At 36.0% G+C, this 26,242-nt stretch overlaps 7 protein-coding genes across 8 annotated transcripts; 4 read left to right on the top strand and 3 right to left on the bottom strand.

Annotated features, from left to right (window-relative positions):
* The first annotated feature begins 1,364 nt into the window (after positions 1–1,364).
* Positions 1,365–3,417, top strand: LOC108852518 (uncharacterized). Its single transcript, XM_018626023.2, has 5 exons — positions 1,365–1,700; positions 1,783–1,941; positions 2,022–2,233; positions 2,536–2,800; positions 2,980–3,417. The coding sequence occupies exons 1-5, from the start codon at positions 1,407–1,409 to the stop codon at positions 3,295–3,297; spliced, it is 1,248 nt and encodes a 415-aa protein (XP_018481525.2). The 5' UTR covers positions 1,365–1,406; the 3' UTR covers positions 3,298–3,417.
* Positions 3,418–4,189: 772 nt separating this feature from the next.
* On the bottom strand, positions 4,190–5,500 carry LOC108850831 (F-box/kelch-repeat protein At4g19930-like). The gene has a single exon (XM_018624302.2). The coding sequence runs from the start codon at positions 5,417–5,419 to the stop codon at positions 4,190–4,192; it is 1,230 nt and encodes a 409-aa protein (XP_018479804.2). The 5' UTR covers positions 5,420–5,500.
* A 1,781-nt stretch (positions 5,501–7,281) lies between these two features.
* LOC108848975 (60S ribosomal protein L10a-2) lies at positions 7,282–8,815 on the top strand. The gene is made up of 6 exons (XM_018622449.2): positions 7,282–7,397; positions 7,511–7,548; positions 7,741–7,960; positions 8,077–8,242; positions 8,322–8,527; positions 8,611–8,815. Exons 2-6 carry the CDS (start codon positions 7,544–7,546, stop codon positions 8,662–8,664), a joined length of 651 nt encoding a protein of 216 aa, XP_018477951.1. The 5' UTR covers positions 7,282–7,397; positions 7,511–7,543; the 3' UTR covers positions 8,665–8,815.
* Positions 8,816–11,153: 2,338 nt separating this feature from the next.
* On the top strand, positions 11,154–12,596 carry LOC108849192 (ferredoxin, root R-B2). 2 transcript variants are annotated; one of them, XM_018622713.2, is made up of 2 exons: positions 11,154–11,364; positions 11,898–12,596. In XM_018622713.2, the coding sequence occupies exon 2, from the start codon at positions 11,916–11,918 to the stop codon at positions 12,390–12,392; it is 477 nt and encodes a 158-aa protein (XP_018478215.1). In that variant the 5' UTR covers positions 11,154–11,364; positions 11,898–11,915; the 3' UTR covers positions 12,393–12,596. The 2 variants fall into 2 exon arrangements, with proteins under 2 accessions (XP_018478215.1, XP_018478216.1); XM_018622714.2 differs by lacking the exon at positions 11,154–11,364 and adding an exon at positions 11,719–11,743.
* Positions 12,597–12,962: 366 nt separating this feature from the next.
* LOC108849766 (protein transport protein SEC23 D) lies at positions 12,963–17,406 on the bottom strand. Its single transcript, XM_057008479.1, has 14 exons — positions 16,946–17,406; positions 16,798–16,866; positions 16,325–16,378; positions 16,042–16,214; positions 15,727–15,913; positions 15,486–15,631; positions 15,254–15,408; positions 15,053–15,134; positions 14,857–14,963; positions 14,575–14,682; positions 14,146–14,269; positions 13,778–14,058; positions 13,484–13,698; positions 12,963–13,400 (listed from the first exon to the last, which is right to left on the bottom strand). The coding sequence occupies exons 1-14, from the start codon at positions 17,271–17,273 to the stop codon at positions 13,189–13,191; spliced, it is 2,241 nt and encodes a 746-aa protein (XP_056864459.1). The 5' UTR covers positions 17,274–17,406; the 3' UTR covers positions 12,963–13,188.
* A 1,029-nt stretch (positions 17,407–18,435) lies between these two features.
* Positions 18,436–20,262, top strand: LOC108853685 (N-carbamoylputrescine amidase). Its single transcript, XM_018627101.2, has 8 exons — positions 18,436–18,670; positions 18,802–18,893; positions 19,001–19,152; positions 19,232–19,278; positions 19,367–19,400; positions 19,494–19,660; positions 19,773–19,869; positions 19,958–20,262. The coding sequence occupies exons 1-8, from the start codon at positions 18,533–18,535 to the stop codon at positions 20,122–20,124; spliced, it is 894 nt and encodes a 297-aa protein (XP_018482603.2). The 5' UTR covers positions 18,436–18,532; the 3' UTR covers positions 20,125–20,262.
* Positions 20,263–20,401: 139 nt separating this feature from the next.
* Positions 20,402–22,561, bottom strand: LOC108850841 (rho GTPase-activating protein 5-like). Its single transcript, XM_018624310.2, has 4 exons — positions 22,009–22,561; positions 21,190–21,430; positions 20,889–21,119; positions 20,402–20,802 (listed from the first exon to the last, which is right to left on the bottom strand). The coding sequence occupies exons 1-4, from the start codon at positions 22,164–22,166 to the stop codon at positions 20,539–20,541; spliced, it is 894 nt and encodes a 297-aa protein (XP_018479812.2). The 5' UTR covers positions 22,167–22,561; the 3' UTR covers positions 20,402–20,538.
* Positions 22,562–26,242: the final 3,681 nt, after the last annotated feature.

The raw sequence follows: 26,242 nt of genomic DNA, 5'->3' as shown, positions 1-26,242 counted from the left end.
AACCTAAATGGATATCCGATAGAGCCCGAAACATTTAAAATATCAAAAAGATCTTGTATCAAACATGATCTCAATTTCTAATATGTATTTAAAATACATTAAGATATATTGAACATCTCAAATACTTATCTATTACATGAAAGTTGGTGGTTCTATTACATGAAAGTTGGTGGTTCTATTACATGAAGGTTAATGGTTGAAGGTGGCTGTTGAATCTTGATATATTTGGATTTAGATTTTTGTTGTCACGAATATTTAGATTTAGATTTTGTTTTCATTAAACAATGTTTCTAATGAAAACTTGATTTTCGTTTTATATTTCTAATTATTTGGTTTTCTTTTTAACAATAATTATGTTTCCATTTGGTTTGATTTTGATTGATCACGGTTGATCTTTATTTTTTATTTTTAAATCAATTTTACTTATATTTTGGTAACAAAAAGGTATAAACCAGTTATATTAATAACCCGGATAACCGATTCTATTTATGTTTTGATTATAAATTAGGTACAAATCATATATTTTTAAACCTAAAAATTGATTGGGATCCAAACCCGAAAATACATTGGATTATACCGGTTCTTTGAAGATTTACTAACCCCGATCCGAATCCGATAGAACCCGAACCGATCCCGAACCGAACTTTCAAATAATTCGAATGGGACTGATTTTGATAAACCCGAAAAACCGAAACCCGATTGGATAAAACCGAAACCCGATTGAAAGCCCGAATGCCCATTTGCCTAGAATAAATTAATTAACTAATTAGAGTATTAAATTGGAAGGACAGAAATTCTAGTACTGAGAACTTCATAAAATTTAAATAAAATTTAGTTAATTTATTTTAATCGGATTATCTCGTAAATATGAAAATATATTATAAATTAGTTATTTTTGAACTAGTTAATTATAATTTTATTTGATAATATTACCATTAATAAATGTCTATAATTAACATTTTCAATAGCTTAGATTATAAATCACATGTTAGACGAAAGTTAATTTTATATAATGTTTTTGTTTTGATAGAATGGATAACAAACATGAGGATGCTGCTGAGTGTTTTTTTTTGTAAGACTTGTATGACACTGAAATTGAGCTAAGATCAAAGCATCTTAACCAGTCACCCATTTAGTTCAATAGTGTAGATTAAAAAAAAAACCACATTGTAGGTTCTTTTTTTATACATTTATAATTTGGAAAAAAAAAATCGTGTTGTTGTTACGTTTTCCATCCGCAGAACAACTTTACAGTTAGTGACTTAACGATAATGAATTCTAGAATTATATTCTGTCAAATAGCGTTTTAAATACTAAAGCAAAGAGATGTAAGAAAATAGAAAACAAATAGAAACAAAGAGTTGGATGATCACTCGCTGGAATAAAGGAATATCCGGATATCCAAAATGAAAAAAAAAAAAAAAACTGGGAAAAATGGCAATCCAACATATAGCTTGTTGGAATATGAGATTGAAACTCTTACAATTCATACAAAAATGAGGCGTCTTGGAGTTCACAACTTGAATCAACAAAGAACAAGGAAGATAATTACTTCTTCTGCTTCTTCTTCAACTATTCTTCCTCATCTTGCATCATCATGTCAAGAAACCATTCTCTCACCCCAAGATCCAAAACCCAACACAGATCTTCCAAGCAGTTTCAGCTTCTTGCGAGAAACAAAGCCATCCATTTCTTGCCCTGTACGTTTCTCTTACTTCTTCAGAAAACTTCTAAGGTCTACATTATTTGTTTCCACAGTGTACTTATATGTTGTGAAAACAGAGGAATCGAGTTACAGATTCAGTGAACAGAGTTAAGCTCCGAGATGGAAGATTCCTAGCTTATAAAGAGAGAGGTGTTCCAAAGAATGAAGCCAAATACAAGATCATTCTTATTCATGGGTTTGGAAGCTCCAAAGAGATGAACTTCTCTGCTTCAAAGGTAACATTATTTTGGGCCTTTTGTGGGTTTTCAGGTTTTTGTAAAGTTGACTTATATCTTATCTTACCTGGATTTTGTAGGAGTTGATAGAAGAGCTAGGCGTATATTTTCTACTCTACGACCGAGCTGGATACGGAGATTCTGATCCAAACCCGGAACGTTCGTTGCAAAGCGAAGCACTTGACATAGAAGAACTTGCCCGTAAGTTGCAAATAGGACCCAAGTTTTACTTAATTGGAGTTTCCATGGGATCATATCCTACGTGGAGTTGTCTTAAACACATACCTCACAGGTAAAAATTGTAAATCATACAAGTATACAACTCCGAAAGAAGGAAAAAATTCGTATGTTAATATCCGTGGTTGATTTTGCATGTGAATTCTTTTACACATGATAGAAAATTACAAAGGTCAATAATATAAATCCAATGGGCCATTGGCAATGGCATATGCATAAGTGGAATATTGTTTGGAATTGATTTTTGCGTTTACGAATAAAATATTAATATTGTGGTTGTATTTGGAAAAAATAACAATCTATAAAGAGGCAAAGGCAAGCAAACAATCGACACCTAACTAAGGATAGGTATTGCAGGTTAGCTGGAGTGGCGTTTGTAGCTCCGGTGGTAAACTACGGGTGGCCGTCGCTTTCTAAGAAGCTTATAAAGAAAGACTACAGGAGAGGGCTTATAAAATGGTGTTTTCGGATATCGAAATATGCACCTGGGCTGTTACATTGGTGGATCAGTCAGAAACTCTTCCCATCAACTACTTCAGTCCTTGAAAGCAATCAACTCTATTTCAACCGCAGTGACATTGAGGTACTCAAGAGAATTACCGGTTTTCCTATGCTTACTAAGGTAAATCCAAACCTTACATATCCACACATTAGCTTTTTGCTTGTTCGGTTTACTTGGACTTACTCTGATTATTGTTATATGGTTATTTGGTATAAGGCCAAATTTTGGTTTGGTTCATTGTAAGAAATTTCGACTTGGTTTGGTTCAGTTCAATTTTTAGTGGTTTTATTTGCGTGCAGGATAAACTACGGGAAAGAAGTGTATTTGATACTCTAAAAGACGATTTCTTGGCGGGGTTCGGGCAATGGGACTTTGATCCATTTGATGTAAGAATGAGTGGAGAGAGCCCTGTTCATATATGGCATGGAAAGGAAGACAGGGTGGTTCCGTTTCAACTTCATAGATGCATCTTAAAGAAGCTGCCTTGGATCAAATATCATGAGATACCTCATGGAGGACATTTGATCGTACACTATGATGGTACGTGTGACGCGGTTCTAAGGGCGCTATTGCTCGGGGAAAATCAAAAGTTGTATCAACCCGAACACAACTCTTAGAACTCTCTTCTGTCTCGAGACCCTTGCGATTTTAAATTGTTAACGAGCATTTGTCATATAAGAACACATACAATCACAAAACTATATGAAACTCACATATATATTTAAATCCTATTTCCCCTCCTATAGAGTAAGCCATGATCAAGAGATTGATAAACGTTGATTTTGGCATCTACGACTACAATCCAGAGGAAGACTCTGAGAGAAAAGTGGAGCAATACGTCTTTTATTAGATCATAAATGAAATATCTCATAATATATAACTTACTGAAAGTTTTAAGAAAATAACAACGCAGTGAAATCTACTTTAGTCTAGGCATTAGCACAAGCAGAATATACAAATCTCAAGTTATAAAAATCTAGGAACACCAAATAGCTGCATTTTCATCACTATAATTAAACCAGAGAAGGAAAAAAAAATCAAACCAGGGAGTAGCACAGTGTTCACACCAAAATTCTAGAGTTTTTCTCACACATCTCTCCAGCAATTTGCTAATCGCGTTTTCCTTTCCTGTGGGTTTCTGTTTGTAATTTGCCTTGTTTTTTTCCTACTTGGAATTAACCTCTGGATTGTGTAACAGCAATTCCCATTGATAAAATTTGAGTTTAGCTTCTAATATTCTCTGATCGAAACACTCACACAAGCTCATATCTTCTTCATCAATGTTTTTATGTGTCAAGAATACTCTCATATGTATGCATTATAAGTATTATAGAGCACATGTAAAAGACTAGTCAAGTAAATAGAATTCGAGGATGGCTAAAAAGAAATGATAGATTCCTTCCCGAATGAGTCAGGTATCGTAAAAATGCCAAAAAATCAAAACCAAATGAAATAAAATGTCTTCAAACCAATTAAAGGGGAGATGAAAACACAAGAAAGCATAATCGTTTAAAGATACCTCAAGTTTTCAACATCATCTAATCCAATAATGTCCCACATGTTAGTAAGATAGCGGTTGGATGTGTCTTTGATTTCAACTTTTCTCAAATGGTTGTTTTGTAGATTGTAAAGAAAAAGATGGAAACGAGTGGTAGTTTTATCTTCAACGATCATCTCGCAGGTGGTGGGATTACGAGATGTATTTTGAGGTACCAAAATAACCTCACCGTTTCTAGTTGTACCTTGTACCCTGAAACGGATGCCATTGAGTAAATGCATCTGAGAAGGATCCAACACAAAAGTCTTTTTCGACCACAGATTCTTCTCCGCATCATCCCTAACCCATAGTTCCATCACACCTCTCTCGTCAAAATCCTCATTGTATAAAACAGCTACTCTTCCACCGTATTCTATAAGTTCAGTATAAAGAGCAAAGTGCCAGGGTGCGTTACCTTCAGGTACTTGGAACATACTGATTTCTTCAGAACAAATATCGAAACAGACAAGTACTCTATGAAAACAAATAATCCAAGCTAGGTAATAGACACGTCCCTTGATAGTCAATCTTTGTGTGAAAGGACAATGTGATGGACACGGGTTTGAAATATTTCTCCACCGACTTGATCCATCTCCTCCTAGTACTAAGACCCATTGCTCTGACGTGTACCTCGAGCATATTCCAATGGGTGCTGAAACTATGCAAAGCACTTTATATTGATTATGAAGGGGATCATGTCCAATATGGTACATGAACTTCTTATTTCGGCGATCTTCAGCTACTATGTTGGATCCTTCTATGTCGGGTAACACCACAAGTTGTCTAGTGGTAGTGTTATATATTTTAGCACTTGGACCATTTATAAAGCACATCAAACCACAAAAAACCTGAGAGACGAAGTAGCCTTCCATTGATGGGATAGTCAGATTTTGGTCAACTACAAAGGACGACATAGTAGTATCGTCCGCAGGTGAGGATGATGATAGTAATACTGATACGTTTTGGGAGGGGCTCTTGTTGAAGCTCAACCACATGTATATACGCTGTGGGGATGATGAAACCTTTAGACGACCGTCGGTGAAATATTGGGAACAAATTATGGATGACCAGAGCTTTGATACGGATTTGAACCTCATAAGGGATTTAGCTGGAAGTCTCGTGAGGATCTCGATCACGAGTTCATAAGGAAGTTCATGGCTCTTGCATATTTCTCTTCCTTTTCTTCCCTCCCGTAAGAACATGATGGCTAGGTCAAAAGATGCTGGATTACTCAGAGTTTATATATGAATTTTGACAAGAATGTAAGCTTTAGCTCAATAACTCCTCTCTTGCCGTGAATTGAATTATCTTTTCCCTGCAATATTAACTTAAACAATTATGTAAATTTAGTTTTGCCATTGATTTACTTTTGGAGTCGGCATTTTTTTAAAATAATTATGTAAACATGCTTCTTTTTCTTTCTTCTTTTCTTTCTTCTTTTCTTTCTTTTTCCTTTAAAAAGAAATGGTTTAAAGAAGACAGAAAAATAAATGAATGGTTTAAAACTTTCTTTTATATATATTGTGAAAACTGGAGCACAATCTTTGATGAGTAAGAAAGGAATTTTTTTTTTTGATAAAGCTCTATCGGCCAATCCAGCCTAATCCAGCGCATGTTTAGGTTCGGCCTCTTATCAATGTATGGACAGCTGTCTCTCGAACGCATGTTTAGGTTCGGCCTCTTTCTCATTACCAACGATTGTTCACAGATTTAGATTGCATTGCTTTCTTTCTCTTATCTGGTTCTCATAATAGTTTCGGTTGGTCAAAGCCAAGAAGTATCATATCTATTCTCATTACCAACGATTATTCACGTATTAGGATGTAAGAATGAATATTAATCAAGTGATCTTAGTAGTTGCATGTTGTATGTGACTCGTTTGGGTTTGTGATTCTCTTTTGTGGGATATGTTTCTGGGGATTTTAAGTTGTTTTCACCTGCATTTAAATTTCATCGTTGTATGTTTTTCAGCTTTATTAATTCAAATCAGAAGGAAAAAATAGTGGTAACAGTCCGGAAATATGTAAATTACACAAATGTAATGGGAAAATCGCATAAAAAACCTTCAAAGTGTCACTTACTAACACTTTAAACCTTGAAGTTTTTTCATTAACACTTTTAACCTTTAAAGTGACATTTGTATCATAAAAAACCCCCAAAGCAAAAAGTTGATCGGTTCAACAGATAATTTTTCAAAAATAGTTATTTAATTATTAAAATAAACAAAATAAATAAATACAAATTCAAAAAATAAATAAAATCAAAACTTTTAATAAAATTTACAAAAACGAAAAAAAATCAAAAAATCAAATTAAAATTTTAGAAAATTAAATAATTTTAACAAAATAAAGATAACTAAATTTTTTAATAATAATAAATTTAAATAGAGGAGAACTAAATAAAAATTACAACTTTTTTTTAAAAATAGTAAATTCAAAAAAGTTTGAAAAAGTTTTTTTTTGTCATTTTCAACGATGATGTTGGAAACTATCATTGGAGATATGTCAATTATCTTCATTGTTAATGGTTGTGAAAAACCATCATTTTCACTTGAATTTTGAATTTTCCATTTTTTTAAAAAATTGTGAACTTTTTGTTTAGTTCTTCTCTATTTAATTTAATTTAATTTATTTATTTATTAGTTATTTTTATTTTATTAATATTTTAGAAAATTATTTAATTTTAAAATATTTTTTTAATTTTTTTAATATTTATTTATTTTTGTTTTTTTTCAATTTTATAAATTTTATTAAAAGTTTCGATTTTATTTACTTTTTAGATTATTTATTTATTTATTTTGTTTATTTTATTAATTAAATAATTATTTTTGAAAAATTACCTGCTGAACCGGTCAACTTTTTGCTTTGGAGGTTTTTTATGATACAAATGTCATTTTGAAGATTAAAAGTGTTAGTGAAAAAACTTCAAGGTTTAAAGTGGTAGTAAGTGACACTTTTAGGGTTTTTTATGCGATTTTTTCTGATAATTGATCCAAGCTAGAAAAAAGAACAACAAAAACTAAAAATGGGCTTATTTTGTTACTGATTCCGGAGGCCCAGTAATATAACAAAGGCCCAAGTGACGATACCACTCTAGCTAGGGTTTACGCTCTTCCTATCATATAAATCATTCAAGCCGCCTCAAACGCAGAGTAAGGCTTTCCTCTGCTTCACCTTTCAGGTTCGTCTCTCCTTCCTCACGTCGTTAACTTTCGTTTCGTCTTTCTTCGTTGATTGTCCACACTGTGATCTCGTAAACATTTCTATATAACGTTTTCAATTACTTGTTTACAGGTTCAGAGATTCGTCAACTGAGAGAAACTCAAGATGAGGTAAAAGCCTTAAAAACATTTATCATTTTTTTTTTTTCATAATAGATAGATCTCTATTACTACTGTTCATGTCTTTGTCTGAACGCTATGATTGATTGATTACGTAGTGTGGTAATGTTTCAAATGGATCAAGAAAGTTGAGTTGTTGTTCTAATTTTGAGTTTTTAAATGGGGATTGTGTTTGTTGTATAGTAAGCTTCAGAGCGAGGCTCTTAGAGAAGCCATCACTACCATCAAGGGCAAATCTGAGGAGAAGAAGCGTAACTTTACGGAGACGGTTGAGCTTCAGATTGGTCTGAAGAACTATGACCCGCAAAAGGACAAGCGTTTCAGTGGATCTGTCAAGCTCCCGCACATTCCTCGCCCTAAGATGAAGGTCTGCATGCTTGGAGATGCTCAGCATGTTGAGGAGGTTGATTAAATAAAATTAATTAATTAATATCTTTGGTTTTTGTGGAAATGTGTTTTTTATTTTATTTTGTGTATTGATATGGAAAGTGTTTTGGGTTTGGTAAATATGATGTATAGGCTGAGAAGATGGGACTAGACTCTATGGATGTTGAGGCTTTGAAAAAGCTCAACAAGAACAAGAAGCTTGTTAAGAAGCTTGCCAAGAAGTACCATGCTTTCTTGGCTTCTGAGTCTGTCATCAAGCAGATTCCCCGTCTTCTTGGTCCTGGTCTTAACAAAGCAGGTTAGTTTTTTTGTTTTGGATAATTCGAGTCAAACGTAGTTAGGTGTTTGAATTTGAAAACAATGATGGTGGTGTACAGGAAAGTTCCCAACACTGGTGAGTCACCAAGAGTCGTTGGAAGGGAAGGTGAACGAGACCAAAGCGACAGTCAAGTTCCAGTTGAAGAAGGTTCTGTGTATGGGTGTTGCGGTTGGTAACCTTTCCATGGAAGAGAAGCAGCTCTTCCAGAATGTTCAGATGAGCATCAACTTCCTTGTCTCGCTCTTGAAGAAGAATTGGCAAAACGTAAGGATTCACTGAAACAAGTCTTTAATCAATCCTTCTCTATAGCGCTCTCTAATTTCATTTTGAAATGTAATCCTTTGCAGGTAAGGTGTTTGTACTTGAAGAGCACCATGGGACCACCACAGAGAATCTTTTGAGTTATCTTACTCCTGTCATCTTGGAACTTTTGCTTTGTGTTTTTGGTTGTTTCAAAGATCTTGAGTTATGGTTTTGTTTGATATTAGCACAACTGAGGTGTTAGTTTGCTTTTTGTTAAGACATTATAATATGCAATGTTGGATTCTAAAATTTCGACTCTCCAATTTAGTTTTATCTTATCTAGTCCGTGAAATGCTTACTAGTCCGAAAGTTTTCTTTTGAGATTTTGCAAACTTCTGATGTGCTGCCTAAGAGTAACTCCAATTTACACCTCTATAAATCCGATCTCTATTATAGAGATGGATTTGCTTCAATATATGCCTGTATAATAGAGTTTTTCTATTTTAAAGGAAAATATAGAAGAATTCTATTTTTTGCCTCTATATTTAGAGATGGAAATGGTATATCTCTATATTTTCCTTTATAAATAGAGAAACTCTATTATAGAGGTATACATTGGAGCAAATCTATCTCTATAATATAATTTCTCTATTTTAGAGAAAAATATAGAGATTAAAATAGAGATATTTTCTCTATAAATAGAGAAATTCTATTATAGAGATATACATTAGAGCAAATCCACCTCTATAATAGAATTTCTCTATTTTAGAGAAAAATATAGAGATTAAAATAAAAGATGGGTTGGAGATGGTCTAACTTGGTTTGATTATGATGTGTCGTCGCTGGCAAAAAACAAGATGTCGGTTATGTTAGAAGACATTATTAGGAGAGATGATGTGCTAAGTAGTGCTGAGTGTTGTCGATTTATGCCGACATAAATCATAAATTCACTATAGTTTAAAGATGCAAACAATTTATTTTTAAAAAGATCATAACTGTTCCCTCCCTTAAGCTCTAGTGTTGAATACGCCCAATGGCATGGCATGAGCGAAGGGGCACGAGTTCGCAACATTGTAGTGCCAACTTCCTTCCCACTTTGACCTTTGATCTCACTCATCCACTAACAAAAGACCAGTACGTATGCATCATAATTCTACTCACTAGCGATGGTGAATAAATTATTAGCCAGATATTCTATCAAGACCCATCTTAATCTTTTGTTATTGTTCATTTGTTAATTACATAAACAAGAAATTATACCATTTTTAGTATATGGAAATTAATTATCAATACCGAAATAAATTAGTGATATTCATTCAGTTAAATTCTAAAATTATAAATATAATTATATAATTTGAAGAAATAAAATGTTACATAATTCATTTAAACAATAACCAATTTCCAAATCATCAAATTTAACCTGAAACTTTTTTTTTCCTAAATTGTTATATTAATAATCAAAAGGTCCAAGCCTAGTCGACCTAAGCCCACAGTACACAGGTACCAAAATAAAACAAAAAGCCCAACAACTACAAGGGCTACAAGATAAAACGGCCAAAGCCCAAACAGAAAGAAAGATGGCCTACGGCCCAACCAAAAGAAACCGCACGGTTTGCCCGGTATGCGCGTCAAGGAAGCTGAGAAATGAGACACGTGTAGAGATATGGCACATCAGTGTGACACGCGTCGCCCGTCTCGACTTGACCGCAACCGACTCGCACAACCGCCGGAGCTTTCCACCGACACACCTCGATTCGCCGGAGCTCGGAAACTGGAAAGCCTCCGACGAAACCCTACCCGTTCTCCACCGCTCCATCATCACGCTGGGGAGTACCAACTATCCAACGTGGTCTCCTCCGTCTTTGAATGGCATCAAACCCTAGATAGGCGAGCCGAGAACCACCGCTCTTCTTTTCTTGAGCGTCGTCACCATCGTTTTGCCGGCGCTCGAACCATGGAACCACCACCAAAACCCCTTTTCTTCATACCTTCTTACCTCTTCGCGGAGAGCATCATCGATCTTCTTCGAGATCTCATCCGTCTGAAGAGAGTCGCGAATAACCACACACACAAATCACCTAATCCCGACCCGAACCTTGGCGGGACCACCACTTAACTCCACTAGATCCGACGACGCAAGGCTATGGAAGCATGTACCCCCCAGAGACAAGACCGACGAAGCGTCGCTGAAGAAGCAAAACCACCTCCCGGAGACATGAACCGGCGACGACGGAGCTTTGGTAGCCTCCCTCCCCAAAAAATAGCTTCCGCCTCCACACGACTGCGCCTTCACACCAGTAGCCCAACCACCGTTGTTGCCGATTTACTCAAAGAATAAACGCTTCCGGATGTGGATACCACCAGAGCTCAGACAAGGTAAAACGGAAGAGGACGAAAGAAGAAAACGGACAAAAAAAAACCAACGGTCATGCGAGAGTCTCCGGCGACGGCACGCGCGCAAAACGCGGCGGCCGCTCGCCGGAAACCTAGATCCACTTTTTCTCTCAATATATAGCAGTTATTTAAATACTTCAATTTGTGTCCAAAAAATTCATTTCATTTGAATTTAACCTGAAACTTATCCCCTGAAATTCCAAATATAATATATTTCATGACAAGATATTCCCTTTGTAACTAAAACCCAGATCAATTCGAAATAATTGAAAAAAGAAAAAGTTAGTAGGTGTAAAAAAAAATAATTAGCCGACGAAGGTGGGAAGCAAGTTGGGCCGTCACGCCCTTCCAAAAGCCACACTCCTCCCCCTCTTTTTTTATAAATCATTCTCTCTCCCCTCAACTAAACCACCAAACACCTCTCGTAGTCTCCGCCTTCTCCCACCCTTCCTTTTTTGTTCTCGGTAAGTTCCTGAGATTTGATTCGATTTTTCTTTTGTTGTTTCTCAGATAGTTGTTTGATCTGATGAGATAGATGTTTGTAGATGAAACCTAGTTTGTTGTTTGTTGTTTGTTGTTTGGTTGTGTTCGTTGTGGGGACAAACAATAAAAATAAAAGTCTTTGTTGCGATGTTGACTGATTTAATGTCATGTTGCGATGGGGATGATGCTAAGAATCGAACTTATATTATTATAAAGTCTAAAATCGGTGGAAAATAAAAAAATTCAAGCGATTGGTTTAACTTTGTCATGTTTAGTGATTTACTGATTAAGTCTTTGGAGCATCGAGTGAAGAGCTAAATACAGCTTTCAAGCTTGCATCTTCTCATTACGCTCCATATAGTAAAAGATTTAACATAAGTTTTGCAATTGAAACATGTCACTCTTCTGTTTCAGCTGCTACTTGTGATGCACATTATCTCTCTGTGATTGCTTTTATTATTAGGCATATTTATATAGATGATTTGAGTTTCCTAAACATATAAGAGTTGTGCAGACACAGGTGCATAAACAAATGGCGACTTTTCGAATCTCTTCGACTAGCATGACCACCACCAAGGCCGTTCTCAGAAGCCAGCCGACGAACAAGCTCATCGCTAACAAGAGCCAGCAAGTCTCCGTCGGATCGGTCAAGAAAGTCACGACATCCTTTGGCTTGAAATGCTCAGCCAATTCAGGAGGTGCAACCATGATGTCAGCGGTATACAAGGTGAAGCTCATAGGACCAGAAGGGGAAGAGAACGAGTTCGAGGTTCAGGACGACCAGTTCATATTGGACGCAGCGGAAGAGGCGGGAGTTGACTTGCCTTACTCTTGCAGAGCCGGTGCGTGTTCCACCTGCGCCGGTCAGATCGTGAAAGGCCAAGTTGATCAGTCCGAGGGTTCGTTTCTCGAGGATGATCACTTTGAGAAAGGTTTTGTCTTGACTTGTGTGGCTTACCCGCAGTCGGACTGTGTGATCCATACCCACAAGGAAACTGAACTCTTCTAAAAGACCCGTTCTCGTTTGGTGGTAGTGTGATGCAAAATTGTTATTTGAGGTATTGTTATTATTATTATCAGTTTCCTTTCTACGAAATTGTGTGTGTTTAAAAGATAATGCTTTTTGTATGAACACGTCTCAGATATGCCTTTTTAGCTTTCATCAATCGTCACCGGGTTACAACTGGTTAATAAAGTGGTTAAATGTCATTCAGTCGATTGTTTTGTTTGTGTTCATCTTCTCTTTTCTCACTGGAATTTTCGAGTATTCACGTGTGCATAATTTTCTTGGAAACTTTTAGGCTACAACCTGAACAACAAAGGTTAGGACAATACAACTCTGTTGTTGTGATCTAGGGCTCAAGAGTGTAGTGGTTATCCATACATAGATAATGTTTTGTTTTTGATGATTGGGAATGGATCTCGAATTCAACCATTATGAATTGGTTGTGTTGTAACAGGTCAAAACTGAAATTAACTATCAATACCGGAATCAATCAGTGATATTCATTCAGTTCAATTCTAAAAGAGAATAAAATCATAACCAAAATATTACCGTATTTCGAACTGAACCGGCATGTAATTTGGTTATTTTCAACCGAGAAACCACTTTATATCCGAAATAACCAAATAAACTGAACCGAACCATTGAGCAATGGACTCGACAAGTTTTTTAAAAGTTGGGATGTTAGTCTACGCAAATGTTACAACAAAAAGAGTAGAAACTCAAGCTGAGATACGTTTGAATTTTTTTGTGTGTGTGTTTCGGATGTATAAAAAGGTAACTCAGTCGTCATTTGTTACTTTTACTTCATGTATTCAGCCACACTCTGCGAAATATCCTCCAGGAAAGAAACGAAACCCATGGCGCTAGCAAAACCGCTACCGTCCACGTCTTGTTCTTCAATAAGATAGTTCTCAAATGCTGTAGCATCGTCCTGCCCTCCTCGAATAAACATCAGTTTTGGTGTGATGCTCCTTCCTTGCTTCACCATATTAATGTTCTTCCTCAATAAACCTGTGTAATAAGACAGTTTCATATGTGCATAATATCTTAAAAGGTAATTTAGTTGGATTTTCACTTTTAGCGAGCAAACTTACAGTCCTGAGGTGGAGGGAAAGGAAGTGACGGGTCAGCTGTTGATGAGTAGAAGACTATCAAAGTGGTATACGCATCTAAGAAAAATATCGGACTGCCACTTGTTATCAATGCTGCACGGCTCAATGAATGACGTGGATACGCCTCTTTATCCGGTGTTGAATATGACACTAGCGATGGGTATATCCCGCAATGAAGAGAACTCGGTTCCAACACACTGCAATAAAGTACATTTCATTTGGTAACTGTATACGCAAATTACACGACTCATTAGGTTCATTGGAGTTGGTGATTACCTGAAAAGGCATTGCAAGTAGATTCTGTAATCAGGATGAACACCTTCTTCATGAAACCGGAGGAGAGGATTACGGAGTAAGGCAAAGATTAAGCGAGGCAGTGGCTCAAGTTGGGGACATTGTGAAAACGTGACGTCAATCTGAGAACTCATCGACTTGTTCCCGTTTTTGTACTGGACGAGATTATAGGCATCGTTGTATTGCGCCGTTAGGATTACTAGCCAATCATGAATCAACGCCCTACCTTCTCGGACTCCATCTTCTAGAGACACTAAAATTACCTGTAGCAAAAAATAAAATTACGATAAATAGCAAACACATATATGATTAGCAGATTAATAACCAATCGACAACATTAAACTTTTTACCTTGTGAACGAGCAATGAGAGAACGACTTCATGATCCACACTGGCGTAAATCTCATTTATGTTTTGGGCAGCTTCAAATTGCATGGTTCTGATCCTTAGTCGTCTCTGAAGTACGTGTTTCCCTCTGTGGAACATGAATTAGATCAAGATTTAAACGAAGCACTATAAGATACAAAGTACTTATTAGCATAAATAACTATTCTTGCCTCCGGACCATTAACTGTACATAACACGATAGGGGAGTTTGAGATTTACTATCAACTCGAGGGCCTAGCATGGACACGAGGTATGAGATTCATTTCAAGGATACAAAATTCTACGAATGTTCGAAATTAAATAAAAAGCTTGGCCCATATTAACTAGTTTGAAACTGGCGTACAGCGACTACAATGATCAATCAATAACTTTATTATAGAGATTTAGTCATACCTACTTGAAGAAGGCAGTTCAGAATTTTGCAGTCCCTCGGGAGGTACAACAACTGTGTACTGGAATGCAATTTGCACCACAGGTGGTTCTCTATCATGTCTGGAAAAGGTAGCGAGTCATTACAAGTTCTTAAGGCATAAAACAGCGATAGAATAGAAGTGTAATATCAATGACCAGCAGCTTCACAAAACTATAATGCATGGAAAGAATCTGCATCCTTTCATCCCTTCCACTCATTCATGAAATAGAAAAAAGCAATTATTGTTAATTTACCTGGAAAAGCCAGTATTATTTGCAAAATCAAAGTCATAAGCATATGTTGCATATGAATCACAGCAGATGATATGTTGAAGATTCTCGTACTGTGGATCGGGAAAGAAGTGACCATACTGCAGGCAAGGATAAATAGTTAGCTGAAGCAAAAAAAGAAAGAAACAGAGTATCATCCAAAATTTTGCTTCTCACTAAATCCACATACAGAGTGGAGAGGTTTGAATTCAGTTGACGTCCGCAATCTCAAGACGCAATTGAAAGCATACGGACGGTTGAGCATCCGAAACCTTCAAAGGAAAATCACGCAGTTCTGTTTCAATTAATCTGTTAACACGTGAAGTAAACACAGCATGCCTTCATTCTATTGAAATTAAAACACTAATGTTGGAAAAGCATCAGAACTAACATGTCTTGGGGAAGGGTCGAATCATCAGTGCTTGAATACAAAAACAGCGAGCCGCCACTTTCGATGCTAAGGAACTTTAACGATGCTAAATCTGTGTACTCATTTGTAACTGCAAACACGTCTACGCATACACCTGATTGGACAGCAATGGTGGCCTATAAAAGAGACGTCAGTTCTAAAAGCTAAAAGTATATCTATCTTTGAGATAGAAAAATACTGAGGTAAGACTTACTAAGTCTTTGTAGAACGGTGTTTGCTCAGGAAGCAGAGCACGATCAGCATCAACCCTCTTACTTGCGTATTGTTCACCATACCTACTTGTATCCAGCTGCCCACGTCCATAATCAGGAGGGCCAGATATGAAAGCAAACACCCTAGCTGCACTTATATGAAGTCAGTAAAACACTACACACTCCATAACTAGACTACGTTGAAATGTAGAGTATGGACATGCTATATATATTTTCACATACCTAATGCAAATGTATTCCCAAATTCAGATCCTAGGTAGTTGAATAGAGCTTCCATTGCTGTACCAAATCCTCTACCACCCATCAACACACCATCTATCCCATGAGCCGCTCCAGATGACCTCTCCCAAGAAGTTATTGGTCTGAGTGTCTCAAGAGCGGCAGCAATGCGATCCTTGCAACTTTCTACCTGCAGGTAAGTACAGAACGGGAGCTTAGTCTTCCTACAGGGTTTCCTAGCAATTGTTTTGTCCAAAAACCACCATGAATGACTAAGGAAGTAAGAAACAGGAAGGCAGATGTTAAAAGTGAACATACCGGAGCCAAAAACTGTAACAAGGGCATGGCGTCCTCAAGTTCTAGAGGTAATTTGCTCTCTGCATCAGGTGGAATAAATACATTCTTTACAACTGGTATAGGACCTTGAACATCATACAGTCCTATTTTGTGGCTGAATGTAGCAAGCCCGAAAAGAGACCCTGGACTAAGAGCTGCGACATAGAAAACAAGAGAGAACAAAAAAAAATCCACCTTTAGAACACAGTCACCCAGAATTAAAAAAAATAATTCAATCGTTGCTTTAAGTTTCGTATCAAATGACCTTCCAGAGCAGCTAGCAATGAACTCTTCGTGAGCTCCAAAAATTCTTCAGAAGCTACAAATTGTAAAGTTGATCAGCATTTGAACAAGAAGATGACACTAATAATACATACATCAGACAGTAACATAGTAAAAACTGAAGAAAAACGGATGTTTAGGGAGAAGTAACATCTACTTCTTGCGAGGGTTCCGAAACGATATTCACAAAAATGAGAGTCTTGGATGTTTCACGAAGTATGTACAACACATTATACCCGAACCAATCAATCAGAAACTTGATGAAGACCAACTAAATGATCACCAACATCACAACTTAAACAAGCAAAAAAACATACAAACTCAAGCTAGAATCACGATCCATTTCACCATTTAATCCAAACTGTGAGCAACATTGTACATGCATTGCTTTCGTAAAATCGCAATTCAAAGTTCACCAACGCGCAATTCAACAACAATCTAAGAGAGAAGCCTTACAGGAGAGATCAATAGCTGCAACATACACAGGCCTCGCTTGCGTCATCTCTTCCTCCGATCCATCATCCACTACAAAAACAACATTCGATCAAACCAAAATCAAAATCAAACAATGAATACAAGAGGCGATGATGATGATGAAACGAACGAGGCAACTCGAGATCAACGAAGGAGGAACTCATTTCGGGGACAGAGTTAGGGTTAGAGTAACGAGCGATCGCATCGGAAGGGAGTCCGTTAAGAGTGCCGCAAAGCGAGCAGGTCCAGGCCCACTGATCGAGCTCGCAGTAGGTGTTGAAGTAAGCGTAGCAGTTCTCGCAGCGAGGGAGAAGGTGGCCGTTGGATCCGTAAGCCGGTCCGATCCCGGTCTCGTCTTTGGACGCGAACGGCGTTACTGTGAGTCCCCAAGGGACGCCTGACGCCTCTAGAGCGTCTGAATCGATCGGGAAACGCGACACCGTTGCTCGCACGGCCATCTTCTCTTCTCTTCTTCAGATCCTTTCTTTTGTGTTTTTATTTTATGTTGAAGGTTTTTTGGTGGATCGGGGGGAAGTGGAGGAGCACGGCGAGTGTGTGCGCAGTTTCGTCTACGGCGCAGGTTAGCTTATGAGTGGTGACGTCAGCTTATTTGCACGAGTGAGGTGTGGTGTGGTGTGGTGCGGTGCGGTGCGGTGGAGTTGAACCGCTCTTTCTGAAATTAAGCGGGGCAGGTGAGATTTTGGTTTGTTTCTAACGCACCATTAAACCATCCGATTTACTTATTCCATTTGTTTCTTGGTTTTTGTCCACAATTTTTCCAAGTTTAATGCAAATAATAATGTGTAATTTTATTTTGCTTCTACTTTCTTATCAATCTTTTTGTGTGCAAAATGTGAAATTACACCATTTTCGTTCTCTACAGAAACTTATATGAAAATTAAAATAGGGTCTACCAAAAAACATAAATTTTGATTTTGAATTTTAAACTGAACTTTTCATTTAACCAAACAAAAATAACATAAATTAATAATGAAACTATACCAATCTACTTATGACAAAAAAGTACTTCTATGATTTTAATTTTGTAAACTATAATTTTTTAAGAAAACCTGCTAAGTATATTTGAACGAACACTACTCTATAAATTGTTTTTATAATTAGATATAAAATAAAAAAACTTAATTTCATTAAAATAATTTGTATAGTTGAAATTTTTTGAAATACATAAATTAATCAAAATTATTTAAAAGTTTTGAATAATAAGTGAATTTAGATTTGAAAATTAAGAGACGTCACGTCGTTTGTAAAATTCTCAAATTAAGAGAGGAAAGCAATTTTTTTTTTACAAACATCAAAAATAATTATTTTAGTTAGTGCCATGAGAAATTGAAATTACATTTGAATATAGTTGTGTGAGAAAATAAGTTTTCATACATAGTTTCATCAATTATATATCTTTTTTTCTTCTTCTTAAATTTTATCCAAATTCGCCGATTTAGTAAATTTTTTTTATAGAAAATTATCAATAAATATTATTTTATATATATTTTTTTAAAAAAAAATAGGAGGTCCAAGCGGTTAGCGTTTGAAGAGAGAAAAAAGAATCGAAACTTGGCGTTAGCGTTTGAAGAGAGCCAGCCCCCTTTATTCGATTACGGAAAAGGTAAGAGGATATATTCTCTTACTCCTTTTCCTCTCAAGTGACAGTCGTATCAATTTCACCCACCCGTGAGAGAGAATACAGAGAGGAACAGAAATGGAAGGAAGAAGTAGAGAAGTGGTTGTTTCGTCTCTTCAATTCGCCTGCTCCGACGATATCTCCTCCAACGTCGCCGCCGCCGAAAGGCTGGTCAGAGAAGCACACTCAAAAGGAGCAAACATCGTTCTTATTCAGGTCTCATTATTAATTCCTCTTTAGTTTTTTTTATTTTCCTCAGATTAAAAACAAAACAAAACAAGTAGAGAGTTATGTTCTGTTCTGTAGTGAATCTCTGACTTATTGTGTTTATTAATAATCAAATTCAGGAACTTTTTGAGGGATATTACTTCTGTCAAGCACAAAGAGAAGACTTCTTTCAGAGAGCCAAGCCTTACAAGGACCATCCTACCATTGCAAGGTTGAACCTTTTTTCTTTCATCTTCATTCCCCCTCCCTTTGATATTCAATTTGTTATATAATGTGCTTTAATGGTTTGGTTATGGGTTTACTACTACTAACACACAGGATGCAGAAGCTGGCAAAGGAGCTGGGTGTTGTGATACCCGTTAGCTTCTTTGAGGAGGCAAACAATGCGCATTACAACTCTATTGCCATTATTGACGCTGATGGAACTGATCTCGGGATTTATAGGAAGTCCCATATTCCTGATGGACCAGGTGAGTTCAAGTTTTTGACTTGGAAAAGAGCTTGACTTCGTTCGAGGCTGATACCTTTTTTTTTTTAAATTAACCTCAGGATATCAAGAGAAATTTTATTTCAATCCTGGAGACACTGGCTTTAAGGTAGTTTTTTCACTCACATTTTTCTTATTTCAATTATATGCTATTTGATTGATATGATTGGTTACTTTCTCAATTGGTGTGTCAACAGGTTTTCCAGACAAAGTTTGCAAAAATTGGAGTTGGTAAGTTTACTCTATACAGATGCTTTTTCTTTGTCTCTTCTTTTGTGTGTTTAAGTTGATGACATCGTAACTGAAGTATTGGTGCATATTCAGCTATATGTTGGGATCAATGGTTTCCTGAGGCAGCTCGAGCTATGGTTCTACAGGGTGCTGAAATACTCTTTTATCCAACTGCCATCGGCTCTGAGCCTCAAGACCAGGGGTTGGATTCGCGTGATCATTGGAGGAGAGTCATGCAAGGGCATGCTGGAGCTAATGTGGTGAGCTATTAGGTCTATATCATTTTCCATTTCTCAAAGTCTATTAGTGACTGTAAACGATTTTTACAGTGACATGAGCAATAGATTACAAGATGTGCTTGTATGGTTTCAGGTGCCTCTAGTTGCTTCGAACCGCATAGGGAAGGAAGTAATTGAAACCGAGCATGGACCGAGTCAGATCACTTTCTATGGAAACTCCTTCATTACCGGTATCAATTTTATCAATGATGATTCAAATAAGATCAATAATGCATTTGGACCAACACAATGTATATTTTGTTTCGGTGGATATGATAGGACCGACGGGTGAAATTGTGGCCGAGGCCGATGACAAAACGGAAGCTGTTCTCGTGGCGCAGTTTGATCTTGACAAGATCAAGTCGAAGAGGCAAAGCTGGGGAGTGTTTCGTGACCGCCGTCCGGATTTGTACAAGGTGCTTCTTACAATGGACGGTAGCCTTTGATTCTTATTATGCTGTTGAAACCTTTGTTCCGTAAGATGACAACTATTGCTTGCTTGAAGACCTTACAATAATTTCCATTTTGTATTTTCTTCAATAAATAGAGCTCTGCATTTGCTGCTGGCTCTTTCATCGCTGCCAGTTTTGCTTACAAAAAAAACCTCATTAATCGTTTGTGCTTGGCATTTACATAATGAATAAATGTTCTTATTTCTCTTATGTAAATGTCAAATGAAAAGGGAATAACGAAGTGACGTTTGTTTTAAAAAAAAAACTTGAAATGTACATATGTTTGTCTTTTTTAAAAGTGAATTTTCATGTGAAACACAAAACAAATAAATTGAAACCTAAGTTATTTGCACCTTAGTTTATCAAGAAAATAAAACAAAAGCAGAACTCCAACTCCAGCATCTGACTTCATATTTCCTGTTTCCTTTCCTTGTAAAAATGCAAACCGTTTGATGGTTTGATTTCATCTTCCACCTTGATGATCTCATCTTCCTTGTTCACATTATCAACACCTTTGTATTCTTCCACATGACCAACTTCAGCTTCACTGTCATCACAAGGACCGATTTGGGAAGATGCAATTTTCCTCTCTCTGAGTGTTTTCTCTGTGAGGTACTTCAGCAAGTGCATAACTTGGACCGCATACATCAACGCTGTTAGAGGATCTGCCATCTACAATAAAATCAAAAAACAGACCCAGTTTTGCATATGAGAGAGGAGTTGCTAAAGAGCAATGACAGCATTACAAGAACACTAACCTTAGACATGTTTGGCGCAAAGACCAAAGCAAGGTTACGTGTGGTCATCTTGTTAACATCTTCAAACTCTACAATATCAGCCATTAGATTGACAGTCCAATTCAGAAGAGAAGCTTCCGCCTGCGGTAAAAGTCTCACAACTTTAACAAAATCCTCCTCTGACTCACACTGCATCACTTGTTCAGACGGCAGAGAATCAAGTATTCCTCTCGGTAACTCTCTGAACCAAGCCTGATAAAACCATTCCAATTGTACATCAATCAGCTAGCAGCCTGATGGATGGTAGAGTTTTGTTAAATACCTTGATAAGTCCGGAAAGACAGTGGACATCTATGCCCTTCGGTACAACTCCTTTGTTTAGCTCTTCTCTTACAAACTCTTCCTCGCTGTTATCTCCTGTGATTCTGAATATGCCTTCAACTTTCAAACCTCCTTGATCATATAGTCGGCTTTGTAATAGCGACAGTATGATCGGAACACAGTCCCCTCTAGAGTCGTACGATAGCTGCATTGACTCTGTAGATACCCCAAACACTGTTGCACTGTAAACCGCAAGCAGGTTATTTAATCATCAAGAAAAAGGTGGTTTCAACTCTTTACCGGGAACCTGAACAATATAAATAGTCTCTCCAACGAGAATCGAACCTAAGTGGCGGGGTACTCCTTTACCATTAGACCAACAGCTTGTTGGTTCAAAGAACACTTGGAACATACATGTTTAATCACATTGTTATCATTTGTGGAACCTTCCTGATATGTTACCGAACCATCTCAAGGCAGACCCATGTGTTAGAAAGGGGTGTCAGCTGACACAGGTTAAATACAAAAGTTCCAAAGTTTAGTCTTTGGATATGAAGAAAATGTTGCCTCGTTGGCTAAAAGCTCCCTCTTTTGACCCACCATTCCCGAGTTCAAATCCATTATAGACCATCTTTTTACTAATTTTTATAAAAAATGTTTTATGCTGGGCTGAAGCTTAAACTTCTGACACTCCTAAACAAATGGGCTGGGTCCGCCTCAAAGGATCATGATCATGCATCTAATATACTATTTTTTCACAATCTATAAATAACGTGAAACGAATTTTTATCAATGGATTCGTAAGAAGAAGGGGAACGACCTTGCACTGGGGGCCTTTTTGGGAACGTCGGGCTCGAATTCAGAAGGAAGACCGAGGAAGCCATCGAAGCGATCGTACGTCACGTGAGCCACGTGGCATATATTGGTCGGGGGACCAATGTCCATGGCTTGCTGCTGGTTGTTTCCCTGATATGTCATGCTTTCGGTCAAGAAGCAACGAGATAGCTCCGAAACGACTCGACTAATCGACGCGGAGCTGCCGAACCGCGAAAGTTCGGGCTTGCCGCGTCTTCTCACTTGCGCTATCTCTCTCCTTGACAGCCACGTTAATCAAACAATTGTACACACGGTTTTTCTTGTTCTTCTTCTCTGGTTAGGTTTTTTTTTTTTACTCGGCAATGTCAATGCGTGATACGTAAGGGGTGATACGTGATTATCATGGTTGGTGAAGAGCTTGGTTTGCTTAATTAGGATAAAATAAAATACTAGGGTTGTCTATCGAGATAGTTAGGGTAGGAGGACGGTCGAACGTGGGAATCACTACTTGGAAGACCTCTTCTTATTATATGATATGATATATCACCATGGTTGGAAAAAATAATATAGGGCTGAGAAAATATGTCATTTTTTAGTTAAAATAAACAGATCAATGTGAAATCTTCGATTTAAGAATAAACCAATCCCACGTTTGGATCATTCATCTTAGAAGTGAGAGAGAGGGGGGGGGGGGGGGGGAGATGTAACCTGGTTTTGCACTCCCGTCTATTTTTGATTTTCTATCTCATATCTTTCGAATTCACAATCAAGAAATTATTGTTTGATTTCGAGCCACATCGTCTTGGTAATTTATAAATTCAGGCTCCAAACAGTAACATGCGGGACAATTGCGGTGCAGTTCTAATAGTAACAAAAACTTATAGAAACAGATATATGTATATTTTTGTTATTATTTATGGGTGGCGGTGCAGTTCGTTTCCATTCGAAACCTTGGAAGCCAAAACAAAATTATGTCCTATTAATTTGAAAAGGCGTTCAAATATTAAAAGTAACCACTAAGTTTCGAAGTCAGCTCTCATGTTAAAAAAATTCCCTGTTAATATTAGTAGAACTAGGTTATACTTTCTATTATATATTGGCTCTTAAAAATATATGCTAACTTTCGAAATTTAGTAAATTATTTATTTACTGATTCCAAGATATAATATTGTTATTTACATATGTTACAGTTTTCCATATTATGTATTTCTATTTTATATTATTATTTATTTTATTTTCATCTAGATATAATATTGCTTTGCTGAATTTTTCATGTATTCGTCATTGCTTAAAAAGAAAGTGGTTGATACACCATTTCAAAATTCAAATTCCATGCAATAAACATTTCTTCTTTCTTCACTATTCAAAAAAACACTTCTTTTTGTTTTGTATTTCTTTCTTTTCTGGGGAAATTTTTTATTTTCTATTTCATATTCTTCGAATTCACAAACAAGAAAATATTATTTGAATTCGAGCCAGGACAAGTGTGGTGCGGTTCTAATAGTAACAAAAACATATAGATATAGGTATATACACTGTTCTAAAAAACGGCTTGTACGGCCGTATATACACCGTCAAAACACTATGCGTAAGCTCTCTGTATCGAATTCTGATCAATACGGTAAATATTAAACTGCCAAACCAAAATTTTAAACATTTGGTAAGTCTTAATGGGACAGATCATTTAAAACACAACTAGGTTATTTAACCTGGTTTTGTACTCCTGTCCTTTTCTGAAGGAAAATTTTGATTTTCTATTTCATATCCTTCAAATTCACAATAAAAAAAAATATTGTTTGAATTCGAGCCAAGTCACCTTGGTAATTTATAAATTCAGCCTCCAAACAGTAACATGCAGGACAATTGTGGTGCAATTCTGATAGTAACAAAAACATATAGATATAGATATATGTAAAAAAAATTGTTATTATTTACGGCGGTGCAGCCCGTCTCCATTCGAAACCTTAGAAGCCAAAACAAAATTATGTCCTATTTGAAAAAGCGTTAAAATATTAAAAGTAACCACTGAGTTTCGAAGTCAGCTCTCATGTTAATAAATTGCCTTGTTAATATTAGTAGAACTAGGTTATACTTTTATTATATTGGCTCTTAAAAATCTATGCTAACTTTCGAAGTTTAGTAAATTATTTATTTACTGACTCCGAGATATAATTTTGTTCTTTACATATGTTACAGTTTTCCATATCATATATTTCTACTTTTTCTATTATTTATTTTATTTTCGTCTAAATATGATATTGCTTTGCTGAATTTGTTATGCATTTGTCATTGCTTAAAAAGAAAGTGATTGATACACCATTTCAAAATTCAAATTATCCATACAATAAACATTTCTTCGTTCACTATTCCAAAAGAAAAAAAAACAAGAAAAATATTATTTGAATTCGAGCCAGGCTGCTTTGGTAATTTATAAATTCTGGCTCCGGATAGTAACATGCAGAATAACTACAAGACAAGTGCGGTGCGATTCTAACAAAAATATATAGATATATGTATATGCACTATTCTAAAAAACTGCTTGCACGGCCGTATATACACCATCAAAACACTATGTGTAAGATCTCTATCGAATTCTTCAATACGGTAAATATTGTACGGCCAAACCAAAATTTTAAGCATTTGATAAGTCTCAATGGACCGGATCATTTAAAACACAACTAGGTGAATCAAATCATAAAAAATAGATATTGGTTTATAGGATCACTTGTAAACTTGAATTCTTTTTTCTTTTTAGCAATGTGGAATTTGCATAACCACGTCTCTAACACGCTTATATTATTATTTTTCGTGAAAACATTCAGCTATAGAGTCCCACATCGTTTAAAATAAACTGATGAAAACTTTGGGAATATGTATTTAAATTAGTTTTTAGTTATTTGTACACCAGAAAGGAATCAGATGTTAACTCATAAATTATAAAATTAAAATTCAATATTTATATGTAAATATTGTATTATAAATACATTTTAACAGAAAATATATCTACCGTATATGAATTTATCGTCCGGCTAGCGTATAGCGTATTTTAGATTACTGGATATATGTAAAGATTTTTGTTACTATTCCCGGCGGTGCGTGCGTTCCATCACCATTCGAAATCTCAGAAGCCAAAATAAATTATGTCCTATTAATTTGAAAATTTGTGAAAATATTAAAAGTTACCACTGAGTTTCGAAGTCGGCTCTCATGTTACTAAAATGACCTGTTAATATTATACTTTCTATTATATATTGGCTCTTAAAAGTATATGCTTATTTTCAAAATTTAGTAAATTATTTATTTACTGACTCCAAGATATAATATTGTTCTTTACATATGTTACAGTTTTCCTTATATGTATTTCTATTTTTATTACACTCATTTTGTTTCCATCCATATATAATATTGCTTTGTTGAATTTATCATGCATTCGTCAATGCTTAAAACAAAAAGTGATTGATACACCATTCAAAATTCAAATTATCCATGCAATAAACATTTCTTCTTCTCTGGTTAGGTTTTTTTTTTTTACTCGGCAATGTCAATGCGTGATACGTAAGGGGTGATATGTGATTATCATGGTTGGTGAAGAGCTTGGTTTATAAAATAAAAGACTAGGGTACACGTACAGTGAGTGGCGATCGAGATAGTTAGGGTAGGAGGACGGTCGAACGTGGGAATCACTACTTGGAAGACCTCTTCTTATTATATGATATGATATATCACCATGGTTGGAAAATAATTAGGGCTGAGAAAATATGTCATTTTTTTAGTTAAAATAAACAGATCAATGTGAAATCTTCGATTCAAGAATAAACCAATCCCACTTTTGGATCAATCATCTTAGAAGTGAGAGGGGGGGGAAATGTATAGGGTGATTGGTTTAATCTGTGAGTTCTGTACACGGCTTTAATTTTCCCCACAGCACTCAATGAAATCAATCAACCTTTGGTCAATTTTTTAATCTCACAGCCATATATATCTTTTATTTTATTTTATGGCTGCAGAGAGCTAAATTCCTAGAGCACTCTTTCAACTGCTTTTGAAAATATTTTCTCCCCTTTGTATCAATCTACGTACACTTCCTTTTCTATATAGTAATATATTTCACTAATATAAATATAATAATATATTTATTGCATACATAATCCACAAAATATTACAAATACTATGCAAATATATATATGTATTACATAAATAAAAATGTTTCACATACATATACAAATAAAAATTACATG

This window comes from Raphanus sativus, chromosome 4, assembly GCF_000801105.2.
Source record: "Raphanus sativus cultivar WK10039 chromosome 4, ASM80110v3, whole genome shotgun sequence".
Classification (NCBI taxonomy): Eukaryota; Viridiplantae; Streptophyta; class Magnoliopsida; order Brassicales; family Brassicaceae; genus Raphanus; species Raphanus sativus.
This window is presented reverse-complemented; position numbering and strand designations above follow the sequence as displayed.